At 40.3% G+C, this 12,168-nt stretch overlaps 1 protein-coding gene across 1 annotated transcript in view; it reads left to right on the top strand.

The window, feature by feature from the left end:
• LOC145341261 (uncharacterized) overlaps positions 1-12,168 on the top strand; it is a 45,413-nt gene that overhangs the window by 14,185 nt on the left and 19,060 nt on the right. The window contains exons 5-8 of the mRNA XM_080186187.1: positions 1,810-1,958; positions 5,549-5,689; positions 7,528-7,676; positions 10,178-10,303. Coding sequence (XP_080042313.1) covers positions 1,810-1,958; positions 5,549-5,689; positions 7,528-7,676; positions 10,178-10,303 — 565 coding nt within the window. The remainder of the gene's footprint in view (positions 1-1,809; positions 1,959-5,548; positions 5,690-7,527; positions 7,677-10,177; positions 10,304-12,168) is intronic.

The raw sequence follows: 12,168 nt of genomic DNA, 5'->3' as shown, positions 1-12,168 counted from the left end.
ATATCCCCAGTATGTTTTTGCAGTTATGATTATTGAGATACTCTGCCAGCATCAAATCAGGCCCTGTGTGGACCAGTCGAGTACCTGATGACTTTGCAGATGACACATGCTTCATATTAATGAAAATATACAAGAAATGCAAAAAAAGACAAATGATCTTCCATTCACAGAGGGAGAAAGGTTTGGTTATATCTCAATGGTGCCAAAACCCAGGCTGTGATGTTGCTTTTGGTTGCAAACTGTGCTGTTAATCACCCTAATTGTAGACAAAGTCAGATAAGACGATGGTAACGGCATATCTACCCATCCTATGTCACAAAAACTAGTGGTGTCATTCAATCTAGAATTCAGCTTGCATTATTTAACAATAAAATTGTTAATATTGATTACCAATAATCCATCGAGAGAACCATATTTATTCCAGTACAGCCAAGATCATTTCAATTTCACTTATCAAATGCGCTTCAGAGATTTGAGATTCAGAGGTAAAAGATATTTCCAGATACTTAAGTGATTTATCTTCTTCCGTCCTGTAGCGTGTTAAACTAACTTCAAAATGTACCTAAGGCAATCAGCTTTGTCTTGGCTCAGATAGGATGTGATGGGATTCACAGTTGGCTGTCCAGTTGCATTTGCACCAGAGTGAATGGGGAAACAATAATTCTCATAGTCTGAGTTTTTATGCCGATTGTGATCAAAGCAAACTTTCCTCTATATCTAGAAAATCATTTGTCTGTCTTTGCACGTCTTCTATGTTTTTAGAGTGGTTGGTGTTGTTAAAGTCCACATGTTCTCCACTGGCTCGTGCAATTCTTGATTTGGTGGTGGGGGAATGTCCAAATAGTCATAGAGGTTTACAGCATGGAAACAGACCCTTCGGCCCAACATTTCCATGCCACTCTTTTTTTTAAAAAATCACTAAGTTAGCTCCAATTGTCTGCATTTGGCCCATATCCCACTATACCCATTTTACCCATGTAACTGTCTAAATACTTTTTAAAAGACAAAATTTTACCCTCCTCTTCTACTGCCCCTAGCAGCTCGTTAACAAAAAGAATGTTATTTGCTGGGTCTGCAGTTCTGATTTTCTTTATTGTAAATTTCTGATTTCATTCTGACTCTCACACATTTCATTGTAGCTGGTTTCACAGTGAAGTTGTTGAGTTGAAAATACAGTTGTTGGCCATGAATGCCACATGCTCCAAAAAAGCTCAAGGAAAGGGGACTAAGCCTCCTTTATATTAAAAGTTAGTAGATGCTTAATTTTGTTTAAGGTTAGAAGAAAAACTCTAAATTGATCTAATCGTGAGCTGGGTCTTGACTGTGTCGATGATTCTATCATTTCAAGGTAAACGGATTTGCAGATGACGAATATGTTGTGTATCTCCTGGACTGATTCAGATCATCAAAAGGAACAGAGAGAAACTTTCTAGTGTGGTTTTATTTTTCATAATTTTTGCCTCTTATCAAGAGATGACATTATGCCAGAAAGATTAGGAAGTGTCATCATGGTAGTCTTGCCATCATGCCAGGTTTAGTAAAGCAGATGTTCTTTCCATGCCTGTCACTTTCATGTGTTTGCATTAATTATTGATCTTTTTAAACTTAAAAGGAATCCTTTATCTTATATTCATGCTTTTAAATACATTAAAATATTCCTAGGTCAGGTATGTTGTGGGAATTCTGAAACCTTCATGTTTTCGTAAGCCAAGTGCATAAAATTACAAGAAGACTGACTAGCCTCTGAGCTTCAAATAACATTTTAGAGTAATTGTTAACAGCTTTTCCCGGTTAATTTTGATTATACAGGCAATAGTTTTGGAACTCTGCGGGCGAACATCATATCCATTTTCCAAAATAGAGCTATTGGATTGTGGAATCGATACATGGTCAATAGAAAGGCTTGGGAAGGCTGTTAGTTTCAGTGCATTGACTTGCATTGTTCTGGATTATAATGAGTAAGTAAATGGTGTACAGATCATAAAATTGTTGGTAAGATAAGCCTGAGTAATTTTGTTTAAACATTAAATATTTCCATTTATTTCATTGTGATAATTTGAAAAAGTCTCATGATATCAGGACTGGTTCTTAAATGTGACCGTCATCTTGCCCGTTTACATGAGGTTGAGTTCAGAAACACGTGGAATGTTACATTAGACCACTAGGCACAGGACTGGTCATATATCCCTGACTTCCCTGCTCAGTACTTATTTGCCCGAGCCGTTGGAGAGGAAAGCATGTCATCAGCCCACAACAAGTAGGCTAACACACTCTCATTACTAGCTGCAAGAAGATTCACCACCCCCAGCTCCAGTGGAGAGTGTTTATCCATTTGAACAGATACAATGAGCTGGAGTGGTGTTTGATCTTTGCTGGAACTGCGAGACTACCAAACAGGATGGAGTTCAATGTTAAGAATCTCACTTACCCTAAATTTCCCCTGTCACACATTGAGCAGCCCATCCACTGGTCATGAGGGATATTGGCATAAACCAATAAAACAAATAGTGCACAGGCTCCTTCCCCTGTCCTCTGAGGTAACTAATCCCTTGAATCCAAGGCTAAAGAAGTAGCCTCTCAACTTGCAATATTCATGTATTTTATTGCTTGTGAGTTTTCACTACCCACTTATTTCAATCTACCTTATTGTTTGTGGGACCAGCATACAATGAATCAAAATGGGAGGGAGGGCTGTGCCTCTGTTCAGGCCCCTGTGCTCATTGGAGGCCCCCGCTAAGATGACTCATCCCGGTGAGTTATCTGTCTCCTCACACCCTGACCAGTTCAGCTGAGTAGAGATGCTTCATACAGGATGAGAAGTTGGAGGAAGGTCATCCATCCATGTTTTAACAAAAGTAATTGAAGAGCCTAAGTGGATCACATAACCACAGTAACAAAATCAGTGGGAGAAATTAAGATGAGCTGAAGTCAATGGCGATCTTAAGAGCAAGAGCAGTCCAAAATAATTTTTCTGAGCCAGATTCAGTTAAAGAGATAGCCAATTAGATGTATTGGCACCAGTGCTCTCCTATTAGCTGAATGGATGTTTAGCTGCTGCAGATAAGTTGTTACACTTGCAACCTTTGCAGGCAGGGAAGTCAGTGTACGCTTGCAACCTTTGCAGGCAGGGAAGTTAGTTGTTACACTTGCAACCTTTGCAGGCAGGGAAGTTAGTTGTTACGCTTGCAACCTTTGCAGGTAGGCTGTCTGATAACGCTAAGTGACAATATTTTGATACAACTTGCAGAAGATTTATATTAGTTTCATGCCTGTCTGGTAAGAAGATTATGAAATCTTTCAGTTGTACCAAGGCCAGATACATAATCCAGATGTGCAATGTGACCCTATTGGTATGTATCTCAGTTCACCATGTAGGTATAATCATTGCTAATTGTCTGGTTCAGTACATACTGTCATTCAACTGGCCCTAGGTGGGTGGTGAGGATATGAAAGGGCATCATTAGGTAATGTGTTCTTGGCTTGTTGTAAAACCTTGCAGTTTGTTCTGCATATTTCCAAGAATGATTATTGAAGTGTTTTTATCTCTTAACCTCCTGCCAGTGTGATGTAGATTCTGCTCCCTGCAAATTTCTGGTGACTAGTATTGATTTCACCATTACCTGAGGATTCACTGTCTGCTTCAATACCCTCCTTGAAGATGTTCATAGCCTTTGGCATGAATTAGGCAAGGTGGATGGAAACAGCTCATCTGTGAAAACATGAATGACATTATTCCAAGTGCCATTGGGTGGCATGGTAGCACAGTGGTTAGCACTGCTGCTTCACAGCGCCAGGGACCTGGGTTCGATCTTGGCTTGGGTCACTGCCTGTGTGGAGTTTGCACATTCTCCTTGTGTCTACATGGATTTCCTCCGGGTGCTCCGGTTTCCTCCCACAGTCCAAAGATGTGCAGCTTAGGTTGATTGGCCATGCTGAAATTGCCCCTTAGTGTCCTGAGATGCATAGGTTAGAGGGATTAGTGGGTAAGTGTATAGGGATATGAGGGTTGGGCCCGGGTGGGATTGTGGTCGATGCAGACTTGATAGGCTAAATGGTCTCTTTTTGCACTGTAGGGTTTCTATGATTGAACCACTTAGGACCACTGCAAATACCAGCTCATTTATGTAGATGAAGAAATAGCTAAGAGTTATGGCTGAAGGCATTCTTTATGTGACCATTAACTTCATACATTGTTATCTGTTGGTTAATACTAAACAATAATAGCTTCAAACTTGAAGCTATCTTACCATCCCAGGAGGGCAGCATGGTGGCACAGTGGTTAGCACTGCCAGGATCCCGGGTTTGATTCCCAGCCTGGCTTGCTGTCTATAAAGGCCCTACATATTCTCCCCGTGTCTGCGTGGGTTTCCTCTGGGTGCTCCAGTTTCCTCCCACTGTCAGAAAGACATGCTGATTAGATACATTGGCTAAGCTAAATTCTTCCTCCGTGTACCCGAATAGGTGATTAGGGAATTTTCACAGTAATTTCATTGCAGTGTTGATGTAAGCCTACTTGTGACTAATAAATAAGCATTACTTTCCTTTTAACTTCAACTCTCACCACTTGGAGAGATTTTAAAATAAAATGCAATTTATTATTCTATTATACAGAAATATAGAAATTAGTAGATGGAATAGGCCATTTGGCCCTTCGAGCCTACTCCACCATTCATTTTGGTCACAATTAATCATCTTCAAAGATGGGACTATCTGCTCCAAGAGCTATTTAATCATTATTCTCAGAAATGTGGCTGAACAATACATTTCAGAAATAAGTTTGATTTATTACAAAGTGTATCTGTAATAATTATCACAGGAATAAACCATTTGGTTGAAAAGGCCCATTCTGGTATTTATGGTCCTGGAGCCACCAACCCACCACCCCCCCCCCCGCCCCGGTTCAATAAACCTAATCATACCTCTCTGTACCTTTCTCCCTCGCATACTTATCTATCTTCCCCTTGAATGTATCTTTGCTATTCACCTGAACTACTGGTAGCAAGTTCCACATTCTAACCACCCTCTTGGTGAAGAAGCTCCTCTTGAATTCCTGGGTTTGATTTATTAACAATGATTTGGGGCTATTACTGTTCTAGTCCAATATATCCAGCCTAAGAATAAACTGATAATTAAAAATACTGTCTTGTAACTGATATCTCCCGAGCGATGTTATATGACTTGAGGCTAAAAACACCAAATTCAGTCAAGGAATGGTTAGTGCTTAATAGAAAGATATTCTTCTTAAAGATAATATTCTTATAGAATATTGAGGATGAATGGGCTAAGCGACCCTCTTATCTAACCCATCTTATAATGTACATATTTGAGTGTAGTTATTAATCTGGAGTATTTTGATCCTTAATATAAAACTTGCTTGCAAATTAAGAAGAATGTTTATTCTCAACTTAATTTTTGTTTCTGGATTTATTTAAGTCAAATTAAATGAAATTTACTATTCGGAACGTTCACTTGTTTCCTCTGACAATCAAATGTTCATACAAATATGTTTGCTGTCTAATTAAATTAATAACAAGTTTATTATTGTCAGGCTGCTTGATGAAGGGCTCGAAGGCCTCTGCCATGGACTGAAGGACAACGGTCAGCTGTTAACACTCAGCATGTGCTACTGTAACCTGGGACCCCTGAGTGGATCCTTGTTGGGAAATCTTGTCGCCAAAACTGCCATTAGGTAATTTAAACTATTCTGGGTGTTGTGTGCCTTCTGGACCTTCACTTTGGTGCCACAAGTGATTTATAAATCACAGTAACAGAATTGTAACTGTTGCTTTGGGCACAATATGCAAAATCACACAAGTGTTATGGTGCAGAAGGAGGCCATTCAGCCCATCGTGTCTGCACCAGCTTTCCAAATACACATTATGACTTAGTGCCTTTGCCTTTTCCCCATATCCTTTCATGTTGTTTCTATTCAAATAATCAGCTAATGCCTAAATTGAACCTGCTTCCACCACTCGTTTGAAAAAGTTTTTGCTTTCATCAACTTTGCTTCCTTTGCAACTCACTTTGAATCTGTGCATTCTTGTTTTCAGTCCTTTTATGAAAGGGAACAATTTCTCCCTATCTGTGCAGACCCTCATGATTTTGAACCTCTCTATCAAATCTCCTCTTGCCCTTCTTCATTCCGAGGAGAATAGTCCCAACCTCTTCAATCTATTCCCATAATTGAGGTTTCTCATCCCTGCAACCATTCTTGTGAACCTCTTCTGAATGCTCTCCAATGCATTTGTATCCTTCCTGCAGTATGGCACTCAGACTCTACAAGGTGCTCCAACTGAGATCTAACAAATGTCTTGCACCAGTCTGCATAGCCTCCTTAAGAACATAAGAACATAAGAAATAGGAGCAGGAGTAGGCCATCTAGCCCTTCGAGCCTGCCCTGCCATTCAATAAGATCATGGCTGATCTGTCATGGCTTCAATGGGCAGAGAATTCCAGAGATTCACCACCCTTTGAGTGAAGAAGTTCCTCCTCAACTCTGTTCTAAATTGCCCTCCCCTTAACTTGAGACTATGCCCTCTAGTTCTACTGTCCTTTCTGAGCGGGAAGAGCCTCTCCACCTCTATCCTATCCATCCCATTCATCATCTTATATGTCTCAATGAGATCTCCCCTCATTCTTCTAAACTCTAACGAGTACAAGCCTAGTTTATTCAGCCTCTCCTCATAGTCCAACCCCCTCAACTCCGGTATCAGCCTAGTAAACCTCCCCTGCACTCCCTCCAAGGCCAAAATATCCTTGCGTAAGTGCAGCGACCAAAACTGCACACATTACTCCAGCTGCGGCCTCACCAGTGCCCTGTACAGTTGCAGCAAGACCTCCCTACTTTTATATTCAATCCCCCTCGTTATGAAGGCCAGCATCCCATTTGCCTTCCTGACCACCTGCTGCACCTGCAAGCTGGGTTTTTGCGACTCATGCACAAGGACCCCGAGGTCCCTGTGCACCGTCGCCTGCTGCAGTTTTTCGCCATGTAAGTAATAGTCCTTCCTATCATTATTCCTACCAAAGTGGACAACTTCACGCTTGCTAACATTAAATTCCATTTGCCAGTTCCTGGCCCATTCGCCCAGCCTATCTAGATCCTTCTGCAGACTTTCCACTCCTTGCTCTTGTACTCTGTGCCCCTATTAATAAAACCCAGAATACTATATGATTCTGCTCTCTCCACCTATCCTGCACCTTCAATGATCTATGCAAATACAAACCCAAGGGGCTCCTGCAGCCCCTTAAGAATTATACCCCTCATTTGATATTCTCTCTCCATTCTCTTACTACCAAAATGCAGACATTGGTTGGAATCTGCAGCTCATTTATACTGTGACACGGGTGCAATTGGAAAGCTAGGTTTGAAGTATATATGTCGTTCAGGCAGGGACTCTTTTTATAGAACTGTTTACAATATAAACATGGATATTGTATAATTATTGACTTATAACATAAAGTAATTTAGTTCAATGAGATAGTAAATTGGTCATGTGAGATAAATTATAACTATCCTTATTGCAGAGATCTGTTTTTGGATGGCAACAACTTGCAATGTGAAGGAGCTTGTGAGCTTATCAAGCTTATCGCAGATTATGCAGTAAATATGGCCAAGAAGAAATTTGGTGCATCTTTAGATTCTGTGGAGGATCCATCAAAACACTTCCTAGAAGGTGCAGTAGGATATTATGTAACTGTCTTACACAGGGAAACAGAGCTATTGATTGTAAACTATCACTTGGGAAAAGGGATAATTAACTACTGAATCAAAAAAAATGAACGAAAGACCAAACATTGTTCTATCTCTCAAATATGAATGATGGAAACTGAAAGGAAAGCTTATACAAAGAGGTTATTAATACTTGTAGGAACTTCTATTTTATTGGAATTTCACAGCCTTAAAGGCGGGGGTGGGGCCAGAAAATGCAGCAAACCACTCAAAAGTCGACTGACTTCGGTATGACTGGAAAATCCCACTGTTGGCAGGGGCTGTAAAGTTTTGCCCTGTCTCAAAGCCAAGGTAACTATTTCCCTATTTGCCGTTTCTATATTGCTGAAATGTCAGAGTGGATTTTTATATTCTACAAGCTCTATGAATTAACTGAAAGAAAGAAACAGTGACTTAGCAATCTGACTTCACAGTGCTCATTTTTGGAGTGCCAATGAGCCTTTGAAGCCTCCAATTAGGTGGGTGGGAGGTATGCACACATTGTCTGGATGTGTCCACCATGGGAAAATTCAAGACTAAAACAGAGGTCACAGCTATGCCTATCATCTGTAATTCTGAACATGCACAAAAGAATGGAGTCTTTCCAAATTTACTGGGATAAAAATAATACGAAAGGAAAAGTTTTTTGCAAGTGCTTTGTGAAATAACACCTCAGAGGCTGGTGTCCCTTCACCAGATTCCATTTATTTACAAACTCTATTCCAAACTTAGAGTGTTTCAGGGACAAATTGAAAATCCAGACTGTCAGTTCCCCCTACAGTCCTCAATGGATGGGTGAGGCTCCCTAATTGGACAGGCAATTATGACTTCAATCAGGGAGCTTATACTCCAAGAGGCCAATGCCATGGACCTCGTTGAAATCATTCCATCTTGTATTCAAAGGTTTTGTATAACAGATTTAGCAGTGTTATTCCAGAATAGGATTTTAAAAAATGGTATTGATTTATGATTAGTTTAAGATTTTAAATTCATCCTAATGGTTATCTCTTATCTCAGACTGCCATTTATTGTGCAATCAGTGGTTACAATATATTGGGAATGAAATGCAACAACATGCAAGAAACATGTAAATCAGCAAATATATATTGCATCTATTCTTGAAAAGAGAGACATACTGCCAAAGTTTCTTGTCTTGCACTCACCGCAACAAATGCCAGAATGCCAAATTTCAAATAATTGCTACAGTTTGTACTGTAGGAGAAAAGGGTCCTGATTAGTAGGCAAGTTGACTCTGGCCAAGGTGTTGTCATGGAGAAAACAATGCTCATCAAGCTCTCAGGTAATTCAAAAAAAGTGGAAGGTTTGAACATAGTAACTTTGTTTGAAGAGAACGGGTCCCTGTAAAGTAAAGTTTATTTATTATTAAGGCTTACATTAATACTGCAGTGAAGTTATTCTGAAATTCCCCTAGTCGCCACAGTCTGGCACCTTTTCAGGTGAATGCACCTAACCAGTATGTCTTTCAGAATGTGGGAGGAAACCAGAGCACCTGGAGGAAACCCACACAGACGTGGGGAGAACATGTAAATTCTACAGTCAGTAACCCAAGCTGGGAATCGAATCCAGGTCCTTGGCTCTATAAAGCAGCATTGCTAACCACTGTGCTACCGCGCTGACAGTTACGAATGTATTTCAAGTATAGATGAGTCACGTTACAAATTGGAATGATTGTCTTAAATTGGTTAGAGGAATCCATCCTCTACGAATGGGAGGAATAGATACAAGCCTTGCACTTTTTTGTTTAATTACCCAGGAGATTGGGCAGCCTACAATTGCCTCTTACTTTCTTCATGGCAATGTCTGAGTCAGTCAGTGTTGGCACCAAGCAATCAGCACCATCATGTAGTAGAAATTGTTGTGATTGTTTGAAATTTGGCATTCTTGCATTTGTCCTGATGAGTACAAGATGAAAAGCTTCAGCAGCTTGTCTCTCTTTTCAGAAGGATTCGAATTCTGTGCCAAGTGACTGTTTATAGTCCAGCTACTTACAAATATACCATGTATGCGGCTCATGATTTTGTCAAAGTTCCTTAAGTATATAACTTGGCTGGCACAGCAGTTAGCATTGCTGCCTCACAGCGTCAGGAACCTGGGTTCAATTCCAGCCTCTCTGTGTGGAGTTTGCACATTCTCTCCTTGTCTGCATAGGTTTCCTCCACAGTCCAAAGATTGGCAAGTTAAGTTGATTGGTTTGGTGCTGAATTGCCCCTTAGTGCCAGGGAGATTAGTAGGATAAATATATGGAGTTACGGGAATAGGGTCTATGGTCATTGTAGACTGGGCCAAGTGGCTTCCTCCTGTACTGTAGAGATTCTGATGATGATGAACTAGGACAGGAGTTACCTCCTGGAAATCAGTGTTTTTAGAATTCAATAGCAGTTGTTTTTGTTTTGTTTCCAATGGTTCCCGCAATGTTTAATTGTAATCGGTTTGTTCATTGTTTAGAGTTTCCTTCTGCTTTATCTGATTTGAAGTCAGTCACATTGAACCAGGACCTCGGGCACAATGCTGCCATTGATGGTGAGGGCGTCATGAAAAGCAACATCACTGCATCAAAGAAAAAAAGGAAAGGTAATCATCCTAATAAAGTTTATTTAAGTATACAGTTAGCATATAAAGAAAGAATCCTCCTTTGGCTTAGCCATAGAAGACAGAGGGTAGCAGTGGAAGGGTGTTTTTCTGAATGGAGGCCTGTAACTAGTAGTATTCCACAGGGATCAGTGCTGGGACCTCTGTTGTTTGTAATATACATAAATGACTTGGAAGAAAACATAGCTGATCTGATTAGCTAGTTTGCAGACCATACTAAGGTTGGCGGAGTTGTGGATAGTGATTGTCAGAGAATACAGCAGGATATTGACAGGCTGCAAAATTGGGTGGAGAAATGGCAGATGGAATTTAATCCAGACTAATGTGAGATGATGCATTTTGGTAGATCTAATTCAGGTGAGAGCTTGGAAATAAATGACAGAACCATCAAGAGCATAGACACAGAATTCTGGGAGTACAGGTCCACAGATCCTTGAAAGTGACAGCACAGGTGGAAAAGGTGATGAAGAAAGCATATGGCATGTTTGACTTCATCGGCTGGGACATATAGTACAAAAGTTGACAAATTATGTTACAGTTATAAAATGCTGGTTAGGATACATTTGGAATACTGTGTCCAATTTCACACCACCAGAAGGATGTGGGGGCTTTGGTGGGAGTACAGAAAGATTTACCAGGATGGTGCCTGGTATGGAGGATATTAGCTATGAGGAGAGATTGAATAAATTGGGTTTGTTCTCCCTGAAAAGATGGAGGCTGAGGGGCAACCTGATAGGAGTTTATAAAATTATGAGGGGCATAGATAAGGTGAACAGTTGGAAGTTTTTTCCCAGGGCAGAAATAACAATTACAAGGGGGAACAAGTTCAAAGTAAGGGGGGGAAGGCTCAACAGAGATGTATGGGAGAAGGAGGGTGGTGGGGGCTTGGGAAGGCACTGTCAAGTGAGGTGGTTGAGGCAGATCCATTAGTGACGTTCAAGACTAATCTGGGTAGACCATGAACAGGCGGGCAATAAAGGGATATAGGCAGTTAGTCTAGATAGGATAAGGTAATCGGCACAGTTTGGTGGGCCAAAGGGCAGGTTTCTATGTTCTATTGTTCTTTGTTCTAATATTTTGTGCATACATTTAAGAACACCTGATGTCAAGAATAACAGTGTAGAGAAGAACAGAATGCCCACTTCATTCAAGAGTTAAGCAATACCTAATGGCATGCAAATAACATTACCCTACACAAATCAATTGTGACGATTACTTGTCTGAGTGGAGTATGTTATAGTTCAGGTCAGAAACTTCAAAGTGTTTTATGAAATCTGCCTGGATCATAAGTTTCGCAATTTGAATTTGGCTAGGGTGAGCAAAAACTTCAGGTATGATTCAATTGACCCACTAGGGAGCTTTTATCAAACAAAGTTTATTTAAGAATACAGTTAATATATGGAAGAAGATTAGCAATAACCTTTACCAATTTACAAACAAGAAAAGAAACAACTATGATACTGTATAAACCTTAACAGATAAACACCATTTCAACCAAACAAGTTCCTTTAAAACACTTTCCACAAGTTTAACTCAGCAAATACAAATGCTCATGTGATGCTGGAACTTAGAGTTGGATGCCGCAGTTCTCTTCAGACACACGCACATAAGTCCAAACAACTTCCAAAACACCAGAGAGAGAGAGACTCTAGATATTAGCTAGCGAACCACCAACAGCAGAATTTTCACTTCAGGAAGGCCAGAAACTTTGCTTCCAGTTATCCGACGGAATTCCCTTAACAAGGGAGAGATAGAAACGTAGCTTTCCAAATGACAATCAGGACAGCTTCTAACTAAACCAACAGCTAGCCGCCCTAAAACTGAAAGTGAAATCTTGAATTCACTAT

This window comes from Carcharhinus amblyrhynchos, chromosome 3, assembly GCF_965287045.1.
Source record: "Carcharhinus amblyrhynchos chromosome 3, sCarAmb.v2.hapA, whole genome shotgun sequence".
NCBI lineage: Eukaryota > Metazoa > Chordata > Chondrichthyes > Carcharhiniformes > Carcharhinidae > Carcharhinus > Carcharhinus amblyrhynchos.
The sequence above is the reverse complement of the archived record's forward strand: the minus strand, read 5'-3'. Positions and strand labels throughout refer to the sequence as shown.